The sequence below is a fragment of the Alexandromys fortis genome, unplaced genomic scaffold (genome assembly GCF_014885135.2).
Source record: "Alexandromys fortis isolate MF-2015 unplaced genomic scaffold, M_Fortis_MF-2015_v1.1 scaffold_54, whole genome shotgun sequence".
Classification (NCBI taxonomy): Eukaryota; Metazoa; Chordata; class Mammalia; order Rodentia; family Cricetidae; genus Alexandromys; species Alexandromys fortis.
Genome location: NW_026067958.1, coordinates 2,235,984 through 2,260,530, shown reverse-complemented (window position 1 = coordinate 2,260,530; position 24,547 = coordinate 2,235,984). Strand labels below are relative to the sequence as shown.

The 24,547-nt window shown below is 39.3% G+C and overlaps 1 protein-coding gene across 2 annotated transcripts in view; it reads left to right on the top strand.

Annotated features, from left to right (window-relative positions):
* Positions 1-24,547, top strand: part of Dnajc1 (DnaJ heat shock protein family (Hsp40) member C1) — a 189,502-nt gene that overhangs the window by 164,058 nt on the left and 897 nt on the right. For both annotated transcript variants that reach the window (XM_050152685.1, XM_050152683.1), the window contains 3 exons: positions 6,149-6,268; positions 19,821-19,869; positions 22,255-22,703. In XM_050152685.1, coding sequence (XP_050008642.1) covers positions 6,149-6,268; positions 19,821-19,869; positions 22,255-22,703 — 618 coding nt within the window. The remainder of the gene's footprint in view (positions 1-6,148; positions 6,269-19,820; positions 19,870-22,254; positions 22,704-24,547) is intronic.

Below are 24,547 nucleotides of genomic sequence, written 5' to 3'. Positions count from 1 at the left end.
CAGGGTTGGCCTAGGAAATGCAACTTGGGATTTCCTAAACTGGGAAATGCAAGTTGCTCAACAAAGTAAATGTAATTAAATCAATTCTGTACATGGAACCATAAACCCAGAATCCAGGGGTAGAGAAGAGTAACCAGGAAGCCCTGTATGCCTCCACATGACAGAGTCACCCTGAGGGGTTGTAGCTTTCGGCAACCGCGTGCTCTGGTTCGCACCGCTTAAGAGCTGTACTTGCAAGGGAGATTTAAAAACGACTCAGAAAAGAGCAAACCACACAGGCAGACTACGTGGGCCTGTGGAGTTTAAATCTACGTGGAGAGGCAGATGATAGGGTGCGTGGGGACTTGAAGTCAATCTGAGGTGTCTAAAGGGAAAATATAAAGAACTGCAGCAAGAAAAGCCAGCGCATGATAATTTATATTAAACTGCTGGCTCCATGCACAAGGCACAGGCCACAAGGCTGCCTCCGCGGCTGAGGAAGGGAGGGCTCGCGCCAAGCCGAACTCGCCGCCGGCAGCCTAGCGGGGGAAGGAGAGGTCCTAAAAGCCAAATGTTCGGGCACCAGATGAAGGCGTAAGTCACGAACAATGCCACACCAGTTTGGAATTATGATTAATAGAATGGTATTTATTTAAAGAGGAAAAAACTTACAGATAACCGTCCCAGACAACAGCCCTCTGCGCAACCAGAAAGGGAATCTAGTCGGCGGCGGCGGCGGCAGCGGAGCAGGAAGTGAAGAGTAGCCCTTTTTTTAAAGGGAGAGAAACCACGCCCCAATGGGCTGGTATCTCAGCAGCTATTGGTTGGAGGGGCGGAAGGACCTCCCGCAACATAAACTTACACTTCCTTTCAACCATCCCTGAATTTGTATCTAGCCTCTTCCTTTTCTTCAAGAGGTAAAAGAAGATAGGCTGTTCTACAGGAAACCATGGAGTTGGCCTGGCCTAGCTTCCTTGAGTGGCATTTCTCCTAGGTTTTTCAGGTTAGAGCCCATGGCTTCTGGGGCACTGTACCCTCCGGTTCCTGAGAGATTGAGGCACTCCCTCAGACAGTGAAGTCTCAGGCCTCTTAGTGTTCCTCTGTATGTTCCCTTGGTGGTCAAGGAAACATGAAGTTTGACAGGACAATTGGTCTTGGACATTAATCTTATGTATTCTGTATAGCTTTCAAACTTCATTGTGTCCTGGCAACTACAACTGTATTGATCCTGACAATTACCATTATATTCTGTTGTTGATAAAGGTAAAAAAAAGTCTGATTGCTCTCAATAAAATTGCCATAGCTTAAGTTTTGTGACTTCTCCAACTGGCCTGGTTTCATTCGTCAAGGCCATATCAGATGACCTTGCCCCAGAAAGTAAGCACAGACACAGTGTTTTATACAAATTACAGACCCCACTTACAACTGTATTGGCAAGAAGTATATTCATCCATATGGCCATGATCTAGGACTTTGTGACTCCTGCAAGAAATTTGAAGTGATTGAACCAGGACTAGATTGATTCTCTTACACCCTTTGGTATGATCTCACCCAAAAAGTATATTAACCAGACTGGCCTGTGGTTGCCATCAGGAAAAGATGAAGGCCATGGCAATTAAGGATGAATCCTAAATTTTCTAAGTAAATATTTATTATCATCTTCCCTTGGTTATGTAGAAAGTAACTAAAAGGAAAAGATTTCTTTCTTGGGTAAAGATGAGGCAAACACGAGAGAGGGATTCAGAATTTTTGTTTGTTTTGGGGGAGTGTTGGTGTAGGAGGTCCTTCTGTTTATATATTGCTTTCGTGGGTTAATCAATAAAGAAACTGCTTGGCCTGATAGGGCAGAATTTAGGTAGGCGGAGAAGACAGAATTGAATTCTGGGAGGAAGAAAGCAGAGTCAGAGAGCCACCATGGACCTGCCAGGTCAGACATGCTGAATCTTTCCCAGTAAGCCACAACCTCGTGGTAATATACAGATTAACAGAAATGGATTAAATTAAGATGTAAGAATTAGCCAATAAGAAGTTAGAGCTAATGTTTAAATGAATGCAGTTTATGTGTGATTATTTCGGGTGTAAGCTAGCCAGGCACTTGGGAGAAAGGACCCACCCTCCTCATGCAACAGAGCGTAGTTCTATTTTTGGTGTTATATGGCTCTGGTTGTCCTGGAACTTACTATGTAAATCAGGTTGGCCTCAAACACACAGAATTCCAATTGCCTAGATTCAATTTTTGGAGTTGATGTTTGAGGAAGCCTCTTCAGCGTTCAGCAATCCCAGATGTCAGTAGACAATAGGGAACATGGAGATTGCATCCAATATTTTTGACTCCTGGCTCATTGTTCAGTGGTTTTAGCATTGAAAGGTATACTGTTGGCTGACTGCAAACCATCTGAAAGGCTAAAACCATGACAAGATTACTTTCAAGAGCTACAGGAGTGTGGTGTAGCTTAGTTGGCCTGATGAGAATGACAACTATAGTCACCTGAGAAAGATTCACAGTCACAGGACACCATCATAGCTCCAAGAGAAAAATCTTAACTCCACAATAAATCAAATATGCCAAAAGTGAGCAGGGAAATGTCCCAGGCAGAATATTCTCCTTCATTACAAGGTAACTGTCAATTTTTGGCAAGAGCCACATAGAAATTAGTCTTGTTGATGGATTTATCGCAGTAGTGGAGCACTTGCTTAACACTGAAAGCAGCAACAAAGGAGCGGAGTCCTCTTCTGTGTCCAGTCTTTAGTGGAGGATATATTGCTTTGTCCAACTCAAGGAAACAGAGGTTGCAATGGGCTCCATAAGCAGCTTCATTATGAGCCCTTGCAGGTGGTCAGAGGTAGCCACCCACAAACCAGGAAGAAGGGCCTCAAGAATTTATCTTCCTAAGAGTGAAAGTAAATCTGAGATGTTTTAGTTTTAATTTTGTTGCTCTTAACATACCATTGGTTTACACAGAAGTTTGTCAAAGGCACTTTAAAATTGGAAAATAAATTATATAGCTGAAAACCAAATGCATACTAAAACTGTACAAAATATAGAGTTAGAGGAATACTATCTACACTATAGCCCGATAACTGATATTTTAATCAAGTGACAGAATATTAAAATATTTTCTTAAGTAAAATTTGTAAGACGTTGAGTTGAATTAAACTAAAAGTGGTTCAATACAAACATTTAACTATGAAGTAGGAAAGGACCTTTTACTATTCAGATGTGGAATGCAGTAAGTAATGTACATTTTTCTTTCAATGTAGTTGTAATTTTTTAGCCAAATAAATTGCATAATACTTTACATTGCGTGTTTTATGGTCTAAAACTGGAAGGGGAAACTGCATGTAGGTTCCATAAAATAACAACAAGCTTTCCCTTGCCACCTCCGAGTCCTGTAACCAGGAATATTAAAGATTTTCCAAGGCACCAAGTCTTTGAACATAGCAGGTTTTATGACAGAAATCCATCCCAAAGGAGTATTATTTTGATAATACAATTTAAATTTCCCTATTCATTCTTATGCATATATATTTGGGGGTCATTACATAAAATATTGAATAATTTGAAAACTTACTTTTTATTTTGTATTCAGTATGGAGATTTATTCCCAGAGTGGGGCTTTTCTGATGCAAAATTGGAGTGCTTGTGTAGTCACAACAGCTGTCCCTCACCATGTGGTGTCTTCCATTACTTTACTGCAGCCATGAATTTTTGGCCCAGTGTTTCGGTAATATTGGACACACATGGTTTTAAGTGGCAAAGCAGTATGCTTATGCATTCATTTGACTTTCACAGCTACAGTTGGCTCTGTGTTAGAACAGGGAGAATACATTCACACCACGGCCACGGGCCTTCATGACTGCTGCAGTAGCTGGATCACAGTGGGCTCTGTCCCTTCTAAAGACACCACTAACTATTGCTGAGGAATCACACATTCGCCAAAGTGCCTTGCAGCTGTGGGAGAGGGAATAATGAGCAGCTCAAAGGCCACACTCAGATGTCAGCCCATGAGTTATTATTATTACCCATCTTTTAACAATAATTGTAAAAAGCATGGCCATGAAATAACTAAAACTAAAAGGAAGTTTGCTGAGGCAGTCAGTGATTTCTTTTTCAGATTCTCAGTACAGGTATTTGATTTAAATAAACTGTCGCCTTCCCAGGGAAACAGTAGTGCTAGACTCATTAACAAGAAATGAAAATCTGATTGGTTTTTAATGTCAACCATTGAATATAGGTAAGTTTTCAGAAAACCAGTCCATTAAAAATAGAAGTTTTGCACAGATTTCTGTTAAAACTAATGTGGATATCAGGTGATTTGCTGTGCTCTGAAGAACACTTCACTAGTTTGATTCTGGTCTGAGTCTGTTTCAGTGAGGATCTTAATGTTCTTCATGACTTGATTTTGCACTTTCAGCTTATATTTAAATTCTCCTCAAGCTTTTGCATTTTGTATACTTATTAGAGCTTTGGATTTTAATGATAAGCATAGTATTTTCTTTGAAAATCTAATTTGTTCCTCTAAATGATATCTAAATAACTCATTTTTCCTTAAATAAGGCAAAAAGAAAGGAAAACCCTGCCATGTAATTTTTAGCTTAAGTGATACAGTTCTGATCTTCATTAAATATCAAAGAAATTCTAGCCATACCCAGTGTAGACTACCTTTTTATCTTAGTGAGTTTATGCATGTATTGTAGGGGCTGCACTGATGAATATGTTCGAGGCTCTCAGCCCTTAGTGGATACAAAATAGAATGATTGATAAAATCCTCCCCACTATTGGCTATTATTTACTGACTCTTAAGTGGCAGGTTGTATTTATGCCAATTTATCTGCTTCAGGGAACATTCTTGATAGCAGAACAAAGTGAATAAAAGTAGTTTGCTTTGCAAATGAATGCAAATAGGAAAGGCTTTCGGAAAGCCCTTTAACAGGGGCAGTGCACTTTGATTATGAGTGAAGCTGCCATTTGGACATGGTGAAAAGAGCATGCTTGAACCATTGATTGGGGAAGACAGTAAAAAGTCAGGAAGGGCCCAGTTAGGCTTGCAGTGAGGCAGGCGGATGTCAGTGTGGTTAGAGCACAGTGGGAGAATGACAAGGAGGATTAGTGTCAGGGAGAGGCTTTGCCGGAGCTATGGAGATAGTCCCTGGGGTCACTCACCTCTAACTGTTGTTCTGTGCTGATGGTTCTGTAATGCAAACCGCCTGATGTATGCCTGTTCATTATCGGAAATGGTGATTAGGAAAGGTATTTGTTTCTAAGATTTTTCTCCCACTACCCCCACCCCGCTTCTCTTTCTTTTTAATTAAAGGAAAATGAGGTGGGCTTCCTTCATCTCCCATTGTTTAATGCCAGAGTGGCTACTGCCTAGAATATAGTTGTCATATTGATGTTTTTTTTCTTATCCAACAGTGATTTATGTTTCTTTACCCAATTTTAGGTTTTGACCATTGGTTGTCATTAGTAGTGAAACTCAGGAATATGTTGCTGCTAGAATTTTTGTACAGTTTCATAATCTTTGTAATCTTTCACTGTTCCAACTATTAAAAACTTTACATGGACTGGACGGTTCACATCTTGGTGTAAGAGTTTCTTGGTGTAAGGTTTTACTTGTTCTCAAGTTTTACAGAATGCTAGCATTTGGCAAATTCAACAATTCTAAAATTGAATGCTGCTATTGTTACATAGAATGAGCGAGAAATATATCCTTGCACAGTTCTGATTCTCAATGTTCAATCTATTCAGATTTTCATGTATACATCTAAGAGCTGTTTTGTTTTCTTTTATAGTATTTTTTACTTCAAAATTTTGCTAGCCATATGTGAGTTGTATGAGCAGTACTCCATTTTGTGGCAAGAGTTTCTTAAAGGCTTTGATAATGGTTTTTTACTTTAATGTAAAATTGGTCTTTTTTAAAGTATCTCCAAAACTTGGTTTTGCATTATGTAGTACTTCCATTTTCTTATATGCATATGAAAATCTTGCAAAGACTGCTGGGACTCCATTCTGCCAATAAAGATGCTGCCTCAGACTTTGACTAAACTTAAATACATGTTTAGTACTATTGGTCATTGTAGAAAGGGTTCTGCCAATAATTGTTTCACAGGCTTGTTAATGTTTTAGTAAGCATTTTTCCAATTATTTTTTTCCTTTAATGTCTTACAGGCACCTGAATGGACAGAAGAGGACCTAAACCAGCTGACAAGAAGTATGGTTAAGTTCCCAGGAGGGACCCCAGGTCGATGGGAAAAGATTGCCCATGAATTGGGTCGATCTGTGACAGATGTGAGTTCACTGAGATTTGCATTGTATGGGGAGTGACAAACCAGAACAACCCAACTATGCAGAAGACAGACTTAGATGGGTCCTGGGTTATCTGTGGAGAAAGGACCTGGGAGTGAACCATTAATGAAATAAGCAAGAAGCAGATGTGCGTCCATCCCCTGCTCCGCAGTATAACAGCTGTAAGAAGAATTGTAGTATTCAGAAACTTAAACTACTGAAACCTAATCATAGGAAACAGCGTTAGGTTCTGTGTTTCTTTTGACCCTATAATCGTGGCAAAAACAGTTTTCAAACTGATCAGAATTAGAGAGGTGATATTTCGGTCTTAACACTGATATACAGATTGTTCGTGTATTTAGACAGGTGGTTTGGGTTAATGAACTAAGCACTAGTCTTCATGCAGATGGAATGTTTCTGACCATTCATTTTGGCGTATATGTGTAGACAAAGTACTGACCGGGGACCTTTTGACATAGCAAGTTAGATGTTTTCATTCGGGAATCTACAATAGGGCAGCTAACATGTGCCAGGTCTTCAAACATCTAATTAGAAGTGAGAAAGGAACTCTCCTGTCTCAGTTATCAAACTGATATTTGTGTAAAGCATGGTAATACCCTTTACTAAATTTCTTTTAAATACATCCTATAAGATTAAAAGTTCTTCTAGAGTTGCTAAAAGCAAAGATTTAAATTTCCTCTTTAATTATCTTAGCATGCCTTTAGGTCTTCTTTACAATGAGCACACATTTTAATAAGCACAGTAGTAAAACACAACTACCAAAACAATGAGATTTGTTATAATTGCTGTAACTTATTATCCAGAGTAAACTTTTTATTTAGAAACAAACATAACAAACATATATATTTAAAAAGTACTGTCAATTTTTTTGTATTCCTCTTTTCCTTTTGGTTACCATTTGCACTGAGTTTACATTGCATATATATTTTTAAGTGTGATCAAGGGACAAAAGCTGTTATCTAGTAACATATCATTTCTGTGATTAGCTCTTGGAGAACCATAGGAATTCCTTTTCTTCTAAGAGCTCTGCTGGAATATGGATTTCATCTTCTCATTTTAAGGTATTTTGTAAGGAGTGTTATAACTAACCACATTAAAAACATTCCAAGGTTACTGATATTTTAAACATTATATTTTTTAAATTGCTAAAATAATTTTTAAACACTCTAAATATACTATTTTAAAGAGCCCCAAACTTTTAATTTGATTGTATAAAGGAAAGCAGTATGCTAATTAGTATCTTCTTAAGAGGCAAAGAATGACAGCACAGGCCTTTAATCCAGTCCTCTGGAGACAGAGGCAGGTGGATGCCTGTGAGTTCCAGGACAGCCAGAACTGTTAACACAGAGAAACCCTGTCTCAAAAAACAAAAACAAGCAAGCAAACAAATAAATGTAGTAAAGAATGAAGACTGAAAAATGCTGGAGTTTTCCAGAGTGTCACCAGCAGAGCCTCGCAGAATTAATTCTATTCTTAGTTTATAGGAGTAGCATTTTTTTTTAACTTTTGCAAATTTATATTGTGTGTTTTGCTGATTTCTTGGAGAGGCTGATTTTATGTCTGCAATACTTTTTAGTATGAAGTGGTTAACTGTGACTTTTTGAGTATGTGTTTGTACACACTGCATGATGTAGTCTGTTTTAAAGTACCTTAAATAACTAATAGAACTAAACTTCCATGGCCTCCCACATGCCATTGTAACTTTTCTCCTGTGTCATTATTTAATTTACTACACAGCTTCACTGTGCATTTCAATAAGCAAAGAGAGACAGAAACATTCTCTTTTTTAAAAAATGTGGGTACAAAAATTAATTATGAATTATGAAAGTCTGCTCTTTAGCATATGCTTGTCCCCAGCCAGCTTGATTAACTCAAATTAACTTGTTTTGTTAATCTATGTTCTGTCATGTGACTCGGTTACCTTTGCTCTGTACTGTGTATGTGACTTCTTCAGAGTCTCGAGGCATCCCTCACAGAATCCACGCGCCTAGATTTCTTCTCTTTCTCTTTCCCTAGAAATCCTACCTATCTTTTCTGCATAGCCACTGAAGCTCTTTATTAAGTCAGTCATAACAACACCTCTTCTACACAGTGTAAACAAATAATTCCACAGCATTTTCCTCTTTTTGTCTAAATGAAAAGGAAAGGGTGTAACTGTAACACAGGAAAAACGATACAATAAGAACAATCATCAGGTAAGAATTACATTGACAGTTTTCAGTTCATTTGTATTTGTCAGCTTTGGAAAAAGTACTGTATTATCTATCCTATCTTAGTGAGTCCAAACTTTTATACCGAAAATACTTTTTGTTATAACTTGTATTTTCATCCTAAAAATATCTTTTTAGATAAACAACTTACACCTTTACATTTCTCAACCTTATAAACTGTACATCTCTTATGTGCGTAAACTGGAAGTGCAGGGCAAACAACTTTCAAAACTATAGAAATGATAGAGATAGCTGGCTACCTGGACTGAGGTTCCTCTACAATGTTGGGGCATCCATCTTTGGCCTACAGGCCTAGAATATCTGACTGACTTCTGTGAAGCAGGAATTTTGAAGGACTGTCCTATCTTAGCAAAGTTTGGCAGTCACCTTTTGTGTATCCTTTATTCTATCCTTTCCCTATACCCTTTTTCCCTTTCAGAAAGAGATCCTTGAATCCCAACTCCCTTGCTTAGTTTCCTCCCTCATCATGACCAGCAACAATTTGCAACCAACCACCCTAAATGATGACAAAAACCACCAACCCCATCTCTTAGGAATGTGGGTGTCATATTTTCTAAGCTGCTTCCTATTGTCTGAAGGCAATGACATTTTTAGGGTACCCTGAGAAAATTGGGGAAAACAAGTCCTGGGAGAGCTGACTGCATCGTTTGTTGTCAGTGCCTGTGTGATCTGACAGTATAGCGGTCATCTGAAGACCTGGCTGGAGCAGTGAGGCTGGGCCATCTCAGCAGCTTTGAAATTCTAGATGTAGAGTCTTGGGGAAACTGCAACAGATCTAAGTGGCTAGATTACTTAGGCTATTTGTTTTGTCTTTATTAACATCCGATTCTTTTGTTCTGAAAAAATAACCAAATTTTAAAGGTAACATACATATCTGCATTAGCACAAGTATGGAACAGGGGTGTGTACAAGGCAGCCAAAGATGATTTGTCAGCTAGAAGCTAGCTCTACCCTCTGATTCAAGGTAAACTTTATTGGCACAGCAGAGTGGCAGTGTGAGCAATTCTGCAACATGCAGACAGTCTGCTAACTTTTTTTAAAAAATAATTTGTGTTTATTCTTTGACAATTTCATACACAAATAATTTGTGTTGGTCATATTGTAGTATTTTTTTTAGTTTACTTATTATTTTATATGTATGGGTATTTTGCCCGTATATGTCTATGCACCAGATTCATGGATGCCTGGTGCCCAAGGAATCTAGAAGAGTACAACAGATCCCTTGGGACTGGAGATGGAAAAAGATGTGAGTTGCCATATCAGTGCTGGAAATTAAACCCAAGTCCTCTGAAGAGCAGCAGTGATCTTAACTGCCAAACTGTCTCTCCAGATCCCCAGCAGACTTGTTTCAGTGATGCCCAAGAATGACTTCTGAGCCAGACTAAAGTAGCTGAAGTGGTTTCAGCTGGTACAATTCCTTTAGTAGACTGTTAAGTGAAAGTTAATCACACTTTAAAAAGGTCACTTATACTTCTTTTTGGCTTGCAATGTTCATTAGATTTGTTGTGTATTTGATTGTGGAAGAGAAACCATCTCCTCTTACCCTATCCACTGACCTAATCTGGCCGCCAACCCCAGGTCTGCGCAGCTGCTGTTTGACCTGGCTCCCTTCTAAGTGTAGCTTCAGGCTTGCTGCTTTCCTTCCAGTAACAATTGACCTTTTACAGGGAAAGGTGAGAGTGTGGTTGTGCTGGGGTCTATATGGCTCTTGATTTAGATTGTTAGATTCTAGTAAATGTCCTATTTTTATTCCTCAGTTTAAAAAAGAATCAGTATACTACTTGTCATAATTAAAGTATTAAATTATGCTGTGGATAAGTACAAGCAGTATTTTAGTTTAAAAACTTTTTACATATTTTTTAACTCAGGTAAACTGTAAGGCCAATTTATTGGAGCTTAAATATTTTAAATGTTAATTACATGCTTTTGGCATATAATCTTAGTAACCACAAAGGATGCTCAAATTGTAAAAACAACAAAGGAAACAAAAACTGTCTGGCATGTAAAACCACCTTTAATGTGATTATTAACTGCAGGCTTCTAAGTTGAGGTCAGGGAGCTTCAGATTTCTTGCTCCTGAAGTAATATTCTCTTGCCTGAAAGGCTGTAAGCCGACCCTGTTGTTCTGCCAGTCACTAATCTCGCACATTCTGTTTATGATAATAGACCAAGTGAAATTTACTGCTTGTTTAGAAAAGGTCCAGGTAGGCAGCAAAACAAAAGCCAGGTGGCTAGATTTAGCTTTTGTAATTAATGCAAAGAGTAATATAAGACCTGTGTAAGGCACACCAGTGAAGAGAGGAGTTCAGACAGTAAGACCGCATCATCTTGTCACACAGCTAGAACTAGCAGAGAACTGGCACAGAACATACCTAGTGGGAGAATTTAAACAGGGTTATGCTGGTGGCTTTTTCAAGGTCAAGAAGCCTATGGTTATCAGCAAATTAAAAATATAGTTTTACGTTACTTTAACAACATATTGGTATTATTTTTAGCATCAGCATAGCCCCTGAAGTTGTAAAAATGATGAAGGTTCACCTTTTGATTTCATCGCTGTGCTGCTAGCCTCCTGCCTTCTCTGTTCTGTGTCAAGCCTGTCCTCTCCTCTGTCCTGCCCTTTGCCACCGCCCAACCTTCAAACCCACTTCACCTTAGAATGCCTGAGCATCCTCCTTGCTTGATGAGTCACTAGCTCATTTGACCTATAACTTTCAGTGACTGCATATTAATATGTAAAATATTAATGTTATTGGATATCATTCACACTTATGTTATCTCATTTGACTAATAACTTTCAGTAATGATATATTAATAAGTAAATATTAATGTAACTAGATAGCATTCACACTTAAGTTAAAAGTTTTTTCTTTTTTCTTTGTTTCTTGGGATTTGTGGTTTTTTTGTATGTGTGTTTGTTTTTTTAACATAGGGTCTTCCTCTGTAGCTTAGGCTGAGCTGGAACTCATCATGTATCCCAAGCTTGCTACAAACTTGTAGTAGTCATTCTGCTTCAGCCTTCCAAGTGAATGATGAGATTGCAGGCCAATTACTTATCACTCTTTTTGGCATGATGAGAATTCCACTGAGTATTGTATAGTAATTAATGCAGAAGGTTTTTATTTCTTTTTTATTTTTTTTAAGATTTATTATGTATACAACATCTGCCTCCATGTATGCCCGCACACCAGAGGAGGGCGCCAGATCTCAGTACAGATGGTTGTGAGCCACCATGTGGTTGCTGGGAATTGAACTCAGGACCTCTGGAAGAGCAGTCAGTGCTCTTAACCTCTGAGCCATCTCTCCAGCCCCTTTATTTCTTTTTTAATAAGTAAATTTGGCTTTTGGTTGTTAATTTACTGTTAGTCGTTGATACGGGATATCCTGGGGTAATTTTTTTCATTTTAATTTTTGTGGTTCTAATTTAAGGCAGGGCAGTTGTTTGGGGCTGGAGAGATGGCTCAGTAGTTAAGAGCACTGCCTGCTCTTCCAGAGGTCCTGAGTTCAATTTCCTACAACCACATGGTGGCTCACAACCATCTGTAATGAAATCTGGTGCCTTCTTCTCGCCTGCAGGCATACATGCAGGCAGAATACTAAGAATACTGTACACATAATAAATCAATCTTAAAAAAAGACAGTTGTTTCCAGAAGTCATGTAACTTTTTAAATGATTTTGAGGTTTGTATTGAAGTTATTTACTCTTTGTGTATGCGTGCCATGGCATGTTCGGAGGTCAGAGGACGTGTAGTAGGAGTTGTTCTCTCTACTTTCATGTTGAGGGTCTGAGATCAAACTGAGGACTTTGGAAACACAGAGCTGAGCCATTTTACCAGGCCAAATGTGAAATTCCTCTTTTTCAGATATGAAATCTTAACAGTGATAACTTAATAAATAATTGTCAAAGTCCTTTCAAACAGTTGGACTTCACTGTTTACATGAATCTTTTTGCAATTAAGTATGTAAAAGAAAATGTTGTAGACTGATACAGCAATATCAGCCTTCTTCATTTAGTTTGTTTGAGACTATTGATGCAGTCTCATTATAGCAGCTCTTTAGTATCCAGATAATTGAGAAAATGCTGAATTATTTTAAAAAGTTGGAGGGACAGGAGTGGATAATGCATGCCAACATATGCACATTCACAGTAAATAAATGACTACATAAATAAAATTTTTAAAGGACAAGATACAAAGAAAATATCAAAACGAAAATAAGGATCAAATAAAACAACAGAATTGTTGAAAATTATCTTTAGGGAAATCTCCTAGAAAGAAGAATTTAAAAAGGCAAACTTTTTTTTATTGATTTTTGTTGAACTCTATTTTTCTCTGCTCACCTCCCCCTTTAACTCTCCCCCAATTTACTCAGAAGATCTTGTCTTTTTCAACTTTCTACTTCCCATGTAGATTAGATCTATGTAAGTCTCTCTTAGTGTTCTCATTGTTGTCTAAGTTCTCTGGGATTGTGGTTTGTAGGCTGGCTTTCTTTGCTTTATGTTTAAAAATCACCTATAAGTGAGTACATGTGATAATTGTCTTTCTGTGTCTACGTTACCTCACTCAAAATAATGTCTTCTAGCTCCATCCATTTTCCTGCAAAATTCAAGATGTCATTTTTTTCTGCTGTGTAGTACTCCATTGTGTAAATGTACCATATTTTCCTTATCCATTCTTCGGTGGAGGGGCATTTAGATTATTTCCAGGTTCTGGCTATGGCAAAGCTGCTATGAACATAGTTGAGCACATGTCCTTGTGGCATGATTGAGCATCCTTTGGATATATACCCAAAAGTGGTATTGAGGAGGGTTGTTTCCTAATTTTCTAAGAAATTGCCACACTGCCATCCAAAGGAGCTGAACCAGCTTGCATTCCCACCAGCAATGCAAAAGTGTTCCCTTTTCCCCACAACCTCTCCAGCAAAAGTTGTCATCAGTGTATTTGATCTTGGCCATTCTGACAGGTGTAAGTTGGAATCTCAGAGTTGTTTTAATTTGCATTTCTCTGATGATTAAGGATGTTGAACATTTCCTTAAGTGTCTTTCAGCCATTTTAGATTCCTGTGTTGAGACTTCTCTGTTTAGATCTGTACTCCAATATTTTAAATTGGATTATGAATTCTTTTGGTGTCCACTTTCTTGAGTGCTCTGTATATTTTGTAAATCAGACGGCTGTCTGATGTGGGGTTAGTGAAGATATTTTCCCATTCTGTATGTAGGCTGCTGTTTTGTCTTATTGACTGTGTCCTTTGCTTTACAGAAGCTTTTCAGTTTCAGGAGGTCCCATTTATTAATTGTTTCTCTCAGTGTCTGGGCTGCTGGAGTTATATTTAGGAAGTGGCTCCCTGTGCCAATGCATTCAAGTGTATTTCCTACTTTCTCTTCTATAAGGTTCAATGTGGCTGGCTTTATGTTGAGGTCTTGATCCATTTGGACTTGAGTTTTGTGCATGGTGCTAGATATGGGTCTATTTTCATTCTTCTACATGTTGATATTCATTTGGCAAAAATAAGTGTTCGAAGATGTGTGGATTGATATCTGGGTCTTCTATTTGGTTCCATTGGTCCTTCTGTCTGTTCTTATGCCAATATCAGACTGTTTTCAGTACTGTAACTCTGTAGTAGAGTTTGAAGTCAGGGATTGTGATGCCTCCAGAAATTCTTTTATCGTATAAGATTGTGTTGGCTATCCTGGGCATTTTGCTTTTCCATTTGAAATTGAGTTCTTTCGAGGTCTGTGAAGAATTTTGGTGGGATTTTGATGGGCATTGCATTGAATCTGTAGATTGATTTTGATAAGATTGCCATTTTTACTATGTTAATTCTGCCTACCCAAGAGTGTGGGAGATCTTTCCACTTTCTGGTGTCTTCTTCAATTTCGTTCTTCAAAGGTTTAAAGTTCTTGTCATATAAGTCTTTCACTTGTTCGGTTAGAGTTACTCTAAGATATTTTATGCTATTTGTGGCTATTGTGAAGGGTGTTGATCCTCTGATTTTTTTTTCCCCAGCCATTTTATCATCTGTGTACAGGAGGGCTACTGATTTTTTTTTTTTAGTTAATCTTGTATCCTGCTACATTACTAAAAGTGTTTATGAGTTGTAGAAGTTCCTTGGTAGAATTTTTGGGATCGCTTATGTAAACTATCTTATCATTAGCAAACAATGAGAATTTGACTTCTTCTTTTCCAATTTGTATCCCCTTGATATCCTTTTGATGACTTATTGCTCTAGCTAGGATCTCAAGAACTATATTGAATAGATATGGAGAGAGTGGACAACCTTGTCTTGTTCCTGATTTCAGTGGAATCGCTGGGAGTTTCTCTTCATTTAGTTTGATGTTGGCTGTTGGCTTGCTGTATATTACCTTTATTATGTTTAGGTATGCTCCTGGTATTCGTGCTCTCTCCATGACATTCATCATGAAGGGATGTTATATTTTGTCAAACACTTTTTCGGCATCTAATGAGATGATCATGTAGTTTTTATTTTTCAGCTTGTTTATATGGTGAATTATATTGGCAGATTTTCATATGTTGAACCATCCCTGCATCTCTGGGATGAAGCCAACTTGGTCATGGTGGATGATGGTTTTGATGTGTTCTTTGATTCGATTTGCCAGTATTTTATTTAGTATTTTTGCATCAATGTTCATGAGTGAGATTGGTCCATTTTCTCTTTCTTAGTAATGTCTTTCTGTGGCTTGGGTATCAGAATAATTGTAGCCTCATAAAAGAGTTTGTCAATGTTCCTTCTGTTTCTATTGTGAGGAATAATTTGAGGAGGAATAATTTGAGGAGTATTGGTATTAGTTCTTTGAAAGTCTTGGAGAATTCTGAGCTGAAACCATCTGGTCCTGGGCTTTTTTTGGTTGGGAGACTTTTGATGACTGTTTCTATTTCTTCAGCAGTTATAGGTCTGTTTAATTTGCTTATCTGGTCTTGATTTAATTTTGGTAAGTGATATTTATCCAGAAAGCTGTCCATTTCCTTTGTTTTCCAATTTTGTGGAGTACAGGTTTTCAAAATATGACCTGATGGTTCTCTCTATTTCCTCCGTGTCTGTTGTTATGTCCCCCTTTTCATTTGTGATTTTGTTAATTTGGATATTCTCTCTCTGCCTTTTGGTTAGTTTGGATGAAGGTTTGTCTATTTTGTTAATTTTCTCGAAGAACCAGCTCTTTGTCTCATTGATTCTTTGTATTGTTTTTTTTTCTACTTTGTTGATTTCAGCTCTCACTTTATTTCCTGCCATCTAGTTCTCTTAGGTGAGTTTGCTTTTTTTTTGTTCTAAAGTTTTCAAATGTTCTGTTAATTCACTAGTGTGGTATTTTTCCAGCTTCTTTATGTACGTGTTTAGTGCTATGAACATTCCTCTTAACATTACTTTCATTGTGTCCCACAAATTTGGGTATGTTGTATGGTCATTGTCATTGAATTTTGGGAAGTTTTTAATTTCCCACTTTATTTCTTCCTTGACCCATTGTTGAATCAGGTGAGCATTGTTTAATTTCCATGTGTTTGTGTGTTTTCTGGAATTCGTATTGCTGTTGACTTCTAGTTTTAAACCATAGTGATCTGATATTCCAATTTTTTTTGTATTTGCTGAGGTTTGTTTTGTTATCTAGTATTTTCAATTTATGAAAAGGTTCCATGTGGTGCTGAGAGGGTGTATTCTTTTCTGTTTGGGTGGAATATTCTGTAGATGTCTGTTAAGTCCATTTGAGTCATAACATCTGTTAGTTCTCTTATTTCTCTGTTCATTTTTTGTTTGACTGGCCTGTCCAGTGGTAAGGGGGAGTGTTGAAGTCTCCCACTATTAGTGTGTGGGGTTTAATGTATGATTTAAGCTTTAGAAGTGTTTCTTTGACATATGAGGGTGACCTTGTATTTGGGGCATAGATGTTCAGTATTGAAATTTCCTCTTGATGCATTTTTCCTGTGACTAATATGAAATGACCTTCTTTTTCTCCTTTGACTGATTTTAGCTTGAAGTCTGTTTTGTTAGATATTAGGATAGTGACACCCGCTTGTTTCTTAGGTCCATTTGATAAAAAGGCAAACTTTTAAAATATGAAAAAGAAATATAAGAATTAAACCCTTGATCCAGATCTGATTGAGTCTCAGTAAAAGAGAATCCAGAGGCAAGATTTTTGGTACAACAAAGCAGTAATACCTGGGGCCACTTTGTAAAGTTTCCAAAACTAAATGGATATGTGGGGAAGGTCATGGGACATTTATAGGCACAAAGAATACATGAATTCTCAAAGATCTCCTTGGTATGGAGCACAGTCCTTTACAGTAGGCATGTCAGAGTGACAGCTCGTCACTAGACCGACTCTGGGAGGTGTCCATCCTCCATCAGAAGGGGACATGAGCTCTAGGCAATAATAGATAAAGTCCTGTAACAGCGGTCACGTCATTCACCACACTGTGCAATGTGTAGCTGGCAAGAGCAGGATATGCAAGTTGGAACAAGAGATTGAAGATTTTCTGACAAGGATCAGTACTCTGGGAAAGGGGTGTTTTTAGAATAGATAGTATAGCTTAGAATTTTGGCAATGTGTATATATATATATATATATATATATATATATATATAGTGTGTGTGTGTGTGTGTGTGTTTGAAATGTGTGTGTGCACGTACAAAAGAAAGGCATCTAGAAACTCCAGAAAATGCAGAACCAATAACCACCACCACTTACCAAAAAGGCAATTCCAGTACAGTAAGTGAAAAGCACTTACAGGTCACGGTATTGTGACAGCTTACAGAATGACTTTTCACACTTTAAACATAATATTATACACATAGGTTTTCAGTGTAAAAAAATCTACAAATTGCAGAAGATTCTTGTGTGCTGCTGGAGCCTGTCCTGGAACTTGCTCTGTAGACCAGGCTGGCCTCGAACTCACAGAGATCTGCTTGCCTCTGCCTCCTGAGTGCTGGGATTAAAAGTGTGTGCCACTACCAGCCGGATGTTTTTTCTTAACTATTTTGAGGAACTGTTCTTGTATTGTTCATTTTTCTTCTGTTTCTTCATGTATATTTATCCTTGTCATCAATCTGAAGTATTTCTCAGTATCCTCTGTAGAGCTGGCTTAGTGGCTACGTGTTCCTGTAGTCTGTTTTTTCTGTTCTTTGTTAAGTGGGAAGAAAAAATAAAGGAAAGAAAAAGAGATTTACTTAATGTGAAACATTGGGAAGAGGGACAAATATGTCCATCTTCAGAATCTTGAAATGAGATCAGAGTTTAAATAGATGGCCAAAGATGTACATCTGAGCACTCATGGGTTGGGGTATGGGTCTACCCACCACTAGTCTGTTTTATCACAGAGAATTTTTATTTTAAAATGATGAGAAGTAGTTTTGTTGGGTCCAAGTTGCAGTCTCTTAGAACTCAGAATATACCCTTCCCAGCCCTTCTTACTTTAAAAGTTTCTGTTACAAATGAACCATGTATGTGACTTGGCCCCTTTCTTTTGCAGCTTTCAATACTGTTTCTTTATTCTGTATTTTTAGTGCCTTAACTGTAATATGATGTATGGGAGGGTGTTTTTTGATTCTGTTTATTTGATGTTTTGTATGCTTCTTGTATCTAAAGACATGTAGTCTTTTTTCTGGATTTTGGATTTATCTTCTATTTTATTGAAAATATTTTCTGTAATTTTGTCATAGAATTCATCTTCGTTTTGGTCTTTTCCTGGTGTCCTGAAGCACTCCCATGTTCCATCCTTCTTTTTTAATTTATCATTGATGTTGACTGAGTGATCCAGTTCCTAACCCTGTGTTAAACTCCTGATGTGTTTTTTGTTGGTAAAGCTGTCCACTGAGATTTTCATTTCTAGCATCATTTCAGTTGGGCTTTTCTCAATATTTCTATCTCTGTTGAGTTTTTTTTTTTCTTTTCGTATCCTAACTGACTTTCTTATTTCACTCAGCCATTTGTGTGTGTGCATGTGTTTTCTTGGAATGCATTTGTGTTCTTTTTCCCTCCTAAGCTCTCTCTCTCCAGCTCTATTTGTCTTATTATTTTTAATTATGTCTCTGTGTGTACACACACACACACACCTGTGAAAGCAGGTGCCCCCAAACCAGAAGGGTCAAATCATCCTGGAGCTAAAGTTATATGTTGTGAGCCACCTGAGATGAGGGTGCTAGAAATCAAACTCAGATCCTCTGGAAAACAGTACATGCTTTTAATTACTGAGCCATCAATCTAGCCCCCCAGCTCCGATTTTCGTTGCTTTAGTTTAGTTATTTGTATATCCTAGATTTTACTCCTCTGATAGCTATGAAATTAATAAAGACTTCTTCCCATTCTGTGTGCTTTCCCTTAGCTTGATTGTTTCCATTGTTGGGCAAAATGTCATTTCCAATTGTCGGAATTATTTCCTGAGTGATTACAGTTCTATTTAGAATTCCTTACCTGTATGTGTACTTGAATGATTTCCCACTTTCCTCTAACATTTCAGAGTTTCAAATCCCCTATTAAATTCACTCGGTATATAAATAGCTTTGACACAAGATCTTATACTGTAGCTCAGGTTGTCCTTGACCTCACTCTGTAGCTCAGGATGGCCTGAAATGCACAGTCATTTTCATGCCCTGGCCTCCCAAGTACTGGGATTTACAAGTGTAAGCCTCAAAAACTGGAAAATACTAGTCCATTTGCACACCTATTTTACAGCTGTTTAAAGCGGTCTAGTATAATTCACTGCCACTGAAATTAGGGAAATTATTTGTGTTCTGATTCTGCTGTAGAGGGGCATTTTAGAACAAGACATTTAATTTCTTAGGCCTTGTTTTCCTTGATAAGTAGACTGGCCTGAAGTGCCATATTTAGTGAGGCAAGGACTGGACCTCACTGGGAGTTGCGAAGGGATAGATAGCTAAAGGACAGATGCACATATAGAAAAGCTGGGATCAGGTACATTGTGCTTGCTTTGAAAGTGCACACCAACAACCCCAGCAGTCCAACAACCATAACAACTGAGGATCTCGGCACATTTATTATATATATATACCATCTAAATATGAGTATTTAGATGTTCTCAATAGGAGGTCTCTGTACATGAGCATTCCCTGGCTTCGAATATTCTAAAGGAAGAAGGTTGACAGTTTGGGTACACTCTGATTGCACACACTGCCTATATTTGCACTCAGGAGTCAACAGTGCACATTCCTAAGGCCTCCTCAGTCTTTTGTTTATGACTTCCATGACACTTGTTCCTTCATGTGGCTCTTACATGAAAATAATCAGTTTCCGAGACATGTGGAAAGTAAGATGTCTTGCTTTTTATATTTTTAAACAGGTGACAACCAAAGCCAAGGAACTGAAGGACTCAATCACCTGCTCCCCAGGTGAGTTCCCACCTTACCATTCTTATTCATATATCCAAACAACTGAAAGATTAAGTCACTTTCTCCCCAAGTGAGTTAGTATCTACCTTATCACTAATCTGACACAGTTTCTTCGCAATTAATCCCTTTTACAATAATGTCTTTAGACATCAATGATGATAGTTTGCTCAGAGACCTCTCCTGATCCTGTTTCTGTGGTTAGTCATAGACACCAAATCAGTCTGGTCCTGCACACACACAGTTAATGCTGAGAATTTGTATTTAATAAGTTTAAAGATTTAGAGTGTTCACATACATACCTGGGGATCCCAACTCCTCAAAAAGGATGTGCTAGCATTAGGAAAGACTATAATCAGCTTCCTCTCTCACCAAGTGATTTGTCTGGGCACAGGGACAGAGAGTGGCAGTGGTATTTCACAGCTTTCTCCATAGACTGTGGTGTGGGAGAGCTGCTGCAGTCAGAGGGAGAGACTGCCATGATCTTCGTGGGACCTGCTGTCTGCCTCCTGAGCAGCTGCATGGTTCTCTAGGCATGACCACACCCAGCTGTCCTCTGAAAAGAATTGGGAAACTGTGAGGCATACAAAGTAGTTCTTTTAACCACAGTTCTTTGGAGACAAGCCTCTGTTACTACAAATTGACAACCTGTCTGGGTTAAATGAGACCCTGTGTTTGAGAAAATGTGTTTGTGTGTGTGTGTTTGTGCATGTGAGCACCTTGAGCATGAATAAATGGGACAAAATTGCAATCCCAGCAGCCTTTGTATAGTTCTTGAGTAGAGTTGGTCCACTCAATAAGACAATATGCTGCTGGTCGCCATTGTTTGCTTACAGACTGACATACAGACATACACACACATATATGTCTGGCATACAGACATATATATCATACATATGATAATATTTTTACCTTTATCTTTATATTGATTTTTTTCCTTTGGTATGTTTCATAACTAAATGGCATTATTGATTGGTACATGGATATAGACCATGAATTAAAGTAAGTTTATTTTTAAGGCTTACCTACATCTGACAAACTGTCCTCCAGAAAGGCTAAACGCACTCTAATGTCGTAACCAGTACCACAATTAGCTTTTGTAATGAAAGCTAGGGGCTGGGAAGACGGCTCAGCTGTAAAGTGCTTGCCTCACAACCATGAAGACCTGAGTTCCATCCTTTACACTTACGACAAAGCAAGGTACAGCATCATGTGCCTGTAGTCCCACTGCTAGGAAGGGGAAGACAAGAGGACCCCTGGGCTTGCTGACAGGCCATTCTAGCTGAACTGGTGAGCTCCGGGTCCAGAAAAAGAAGAAAATAAGATTCTAGAGGAAGACACTTGGTGATGACCTGTAGCCTCCACATCCATAGGCATATGTGCAAGCATCCATACACACACATGCACACACATACACACAAAAATAAAATAACTGAAGCTTAAATTAAGTAGAATTAAATGAGATTTTAAACATGGTTTCTTAGAGACATACAAAGTGGGTCATAGTACTGCAGAACATCATATGAGAGCCCCTGTTGTATTCCAGTGCCAGTATTCCAGTGCCAGTATTCCAGTGCCAGTATTCCAGTGCACACTGTTGTGGGGTTGCTCTGCCTCTCATTCTTGCCAGTTTAGTCACTGAGGTTCACAACTTGTTCCCATTTATGTGTTTCTATTTGGCCGTCTTCCTTTGTGAGGTAAAGGTTTAACCTTTAAGTAATATCCTTTCCCTGCTTTTACAAATTCACCTTGAAGCCAGAGCTAGTAACACATGCCTTCAGAAAGAGGCAGGTGGACCTCTGGGTTCCAGGACAGTCAGGACTACCCAGAGAAACATGTCTCAAAAATAAAATAAGGTCAATTCACCTTGGGCTGGGTGATGGCTTAGCAGGTATAGACATTTGCCACCAGGCCTGCGACCCACATGGTGGAAGGAAAGAACCAAGTCCCATGAGGTGTGCTCCTGGCCTCCATCAACACACAGTAAATAAAAAGTAGTGAGAGCTGCTAGAATGCTGTGTCTGTGTGCTCACCTACAGGAGAGGCACAGCGCTAATAATTACACTAATAGAACTAATGAAACCTAGATTGTAGAGATGAGTATCAGGTTTCCTTCTCTAGAAAGTCCTGTTCTTTGATCAGAGCTGGATATATATACCCTTAATTCCTCAGAGCACTGACAAGGACAAAGACAAGGAATCAAACTAGGTCCAACTCCCATCTCTTCCGCTTTCTTCCCTCGTGTGTAAGATTGGGGTGAATAGTGTAAAAGGTAAAGCAAGCAGTGCGTGTAAAATGTGGGGCACATTGGTGTATAAGTGGTAGACACTGCTGGTCGCCTGAGTTCACCGTGGCCTGTTTTTCCTGTGTTCCATGGCCCTTTCCTAGGAATGGTCAGGCTCTCTGAACTGAAGTCGAACGTGCAGAATTCCAGGCCCATCAAGGTAGCCACAGCCTTGCCAGATGATATCATCACCCAGCGGGAGGACTCGGCAGGGGCCCTGGAAGATGAGGAATCAGAGACTGCAGAGGGTGAGCAGGAGACAGTGGCCACAGAAGTCCGACCTCGGAGGCGGAAGTCAGCCAAAATGGCTGAGGTAGTAACCAGAGTGGAGCCAGAGGAGAAGATGAGAGGAAAAAGGCAAAAAGACTTTGATATATCAGAACAAAACGAATCCAGTGACGAAGAGAACAAGAGAAGAGAAAGAACCCGTGCTACAGAGGAGACATGGACTCAGAGTCAGCAGAAACTTCTGGAACTGGCCTTACAGCAATACCCAAAAGGAGCCTCTGACCGCTGGGACAAAATAGCCAAATGTGTGCCATCTAAGAGTAAGGTGGGTGACAAGGGACTCCCCTCTGAAGTGGCTGTACCCATGCTTGCTCTCCTGCTTACACCCATCCTTCCCGTGCCCCGCTGGCTGCAGGAACTTGTATTTCAGTTGTCTTCAGTCTCTGTTCTTGGGAATTTGCACACTGCTGAGGCGGAAATGAGGTCAGGGTGCTATCCTTTCTTCTCAAAGAAATGCCACCTGTAAAATAGATCACAGGCTGGCCAGATGGCTCGGTGGACAAGGGTGCTTGCCTACAAGCCTGATAACCGGGTCAGTCCTTAGAATGCACATTGTGGAAAGAAAGAACCAACTCCCTCAAGTTATCCCAACTTCCACATTCGTGCTCTAGCCACATATGCACAAATCTGCATATATGTACACACAAACAAAATAAATGTAATGTATATTCTATTACATATATGTAATATAGAATGTGTATGTGTGTGTATATATGTACACACAAACATAGTTTTTATTTATTTATTTTTTTAAGCATAAACTCCCCACTGTAACCTGCTAGCCTACTGAAACGTTGATTCTGCTCAGGAAGGACAGTCTGAGTGGAACAGAGCTGGCAAAAGATTGACGCTGCACAGAAGGCAGCATGGGGTTCTCTGGCCCTGTGACTAGTCTAACCCAAAGGGCGAGTAGGGCCAACCCCTACGCTGTTGTGGTAACTCTCAGTCCTGCAGCGTCAAGAATTTGGAGTCTGTGGTGGCACCTCACCACCCAAAGGCTGGTATTGAAGTTGCTATACTTGTCTCTTACATTCAACTGACTCTTGGGACGTAGACCATTTATAACTGGCTATTGCTCTAAGCAGCTGCTAATATGTCCCTTCTCAAATACAAGCAGGAAGAGTCCTGCTGAGAGCCACACTTGGCTTCCTTGTCATTCATGGAGCTCCTAGGTCTTCCCAAAGCCAGCCTTTCTCCCCAACATAGCTTCCTTGCAGGCTGTGCTCAAGTGTGAGGCACAGGGAGCACAGAGAAATCACATGGATGCCCATTTGTGTACTTATTTTTTTAATTGAAGTTCTATGTTGGAAAACCTAGCTGTGGCCATGCATGTCCCTGCATGCGTTGGTGTAGTTATCTGTCACCTACTTTATGATGATGAAGCTGATCTCTGGGAAGGAGAATAAACCATTAGCAGTTGATCTCTTTAGGAAGCACAAATTCTCCCGGTCTCTCTAGTCAGTTTCCAGAAGTAATTATTTCACTGAGTCTCTCCAACTTCTGTCAGACTCAGCCATTTACATGTGTGATAAATTGAATTTTGCTCAAAATGAAAGCACCAGAAGGGGATTGGAACCTTCCTGTTTCCACGAGAGAGGAGCAGGGCCGCAGAGTCCCACGGGCGTCGCATATGGTCTAATGTTGCAGGTGCTGCCCACTGACCCTCTGCTGCCAGCCTGGCTGATGGGAGCTCAGGTCCTATCAGGAGATGCTTTTGCCACCTGCGTGCTCAGAGCTCAGGACACCAACACTGTGCTCTTCAGGGCGAATGTCGAGGCTGGCACAGCTGTGCTCATGCTTTGACGGCATGGGTGGGGAGTGTTGGGATGTAGGGAGGCACTAAAAGAGGCTAGTCCAATACTGCTGCCCTAAAATCCAAAAGAATGGCCACCCATCCCCTGTCTCAGGCACCAGATTAAGGACCTTGTTTAGAACAGCCATCATTTGCCCCGGATCCCGAGTTAACATGCTTGCAATAGCATGATATTAGTGTTATTGAAACCAGCAGAATGGCTTCTGAAATACACACAGTGCCCACCTAAGGATAGTGAGGCCCTTTCCACCGTCTTGTCTGTGCTTAGTTCCATGCAAGGGATGGCAGCCATGAGA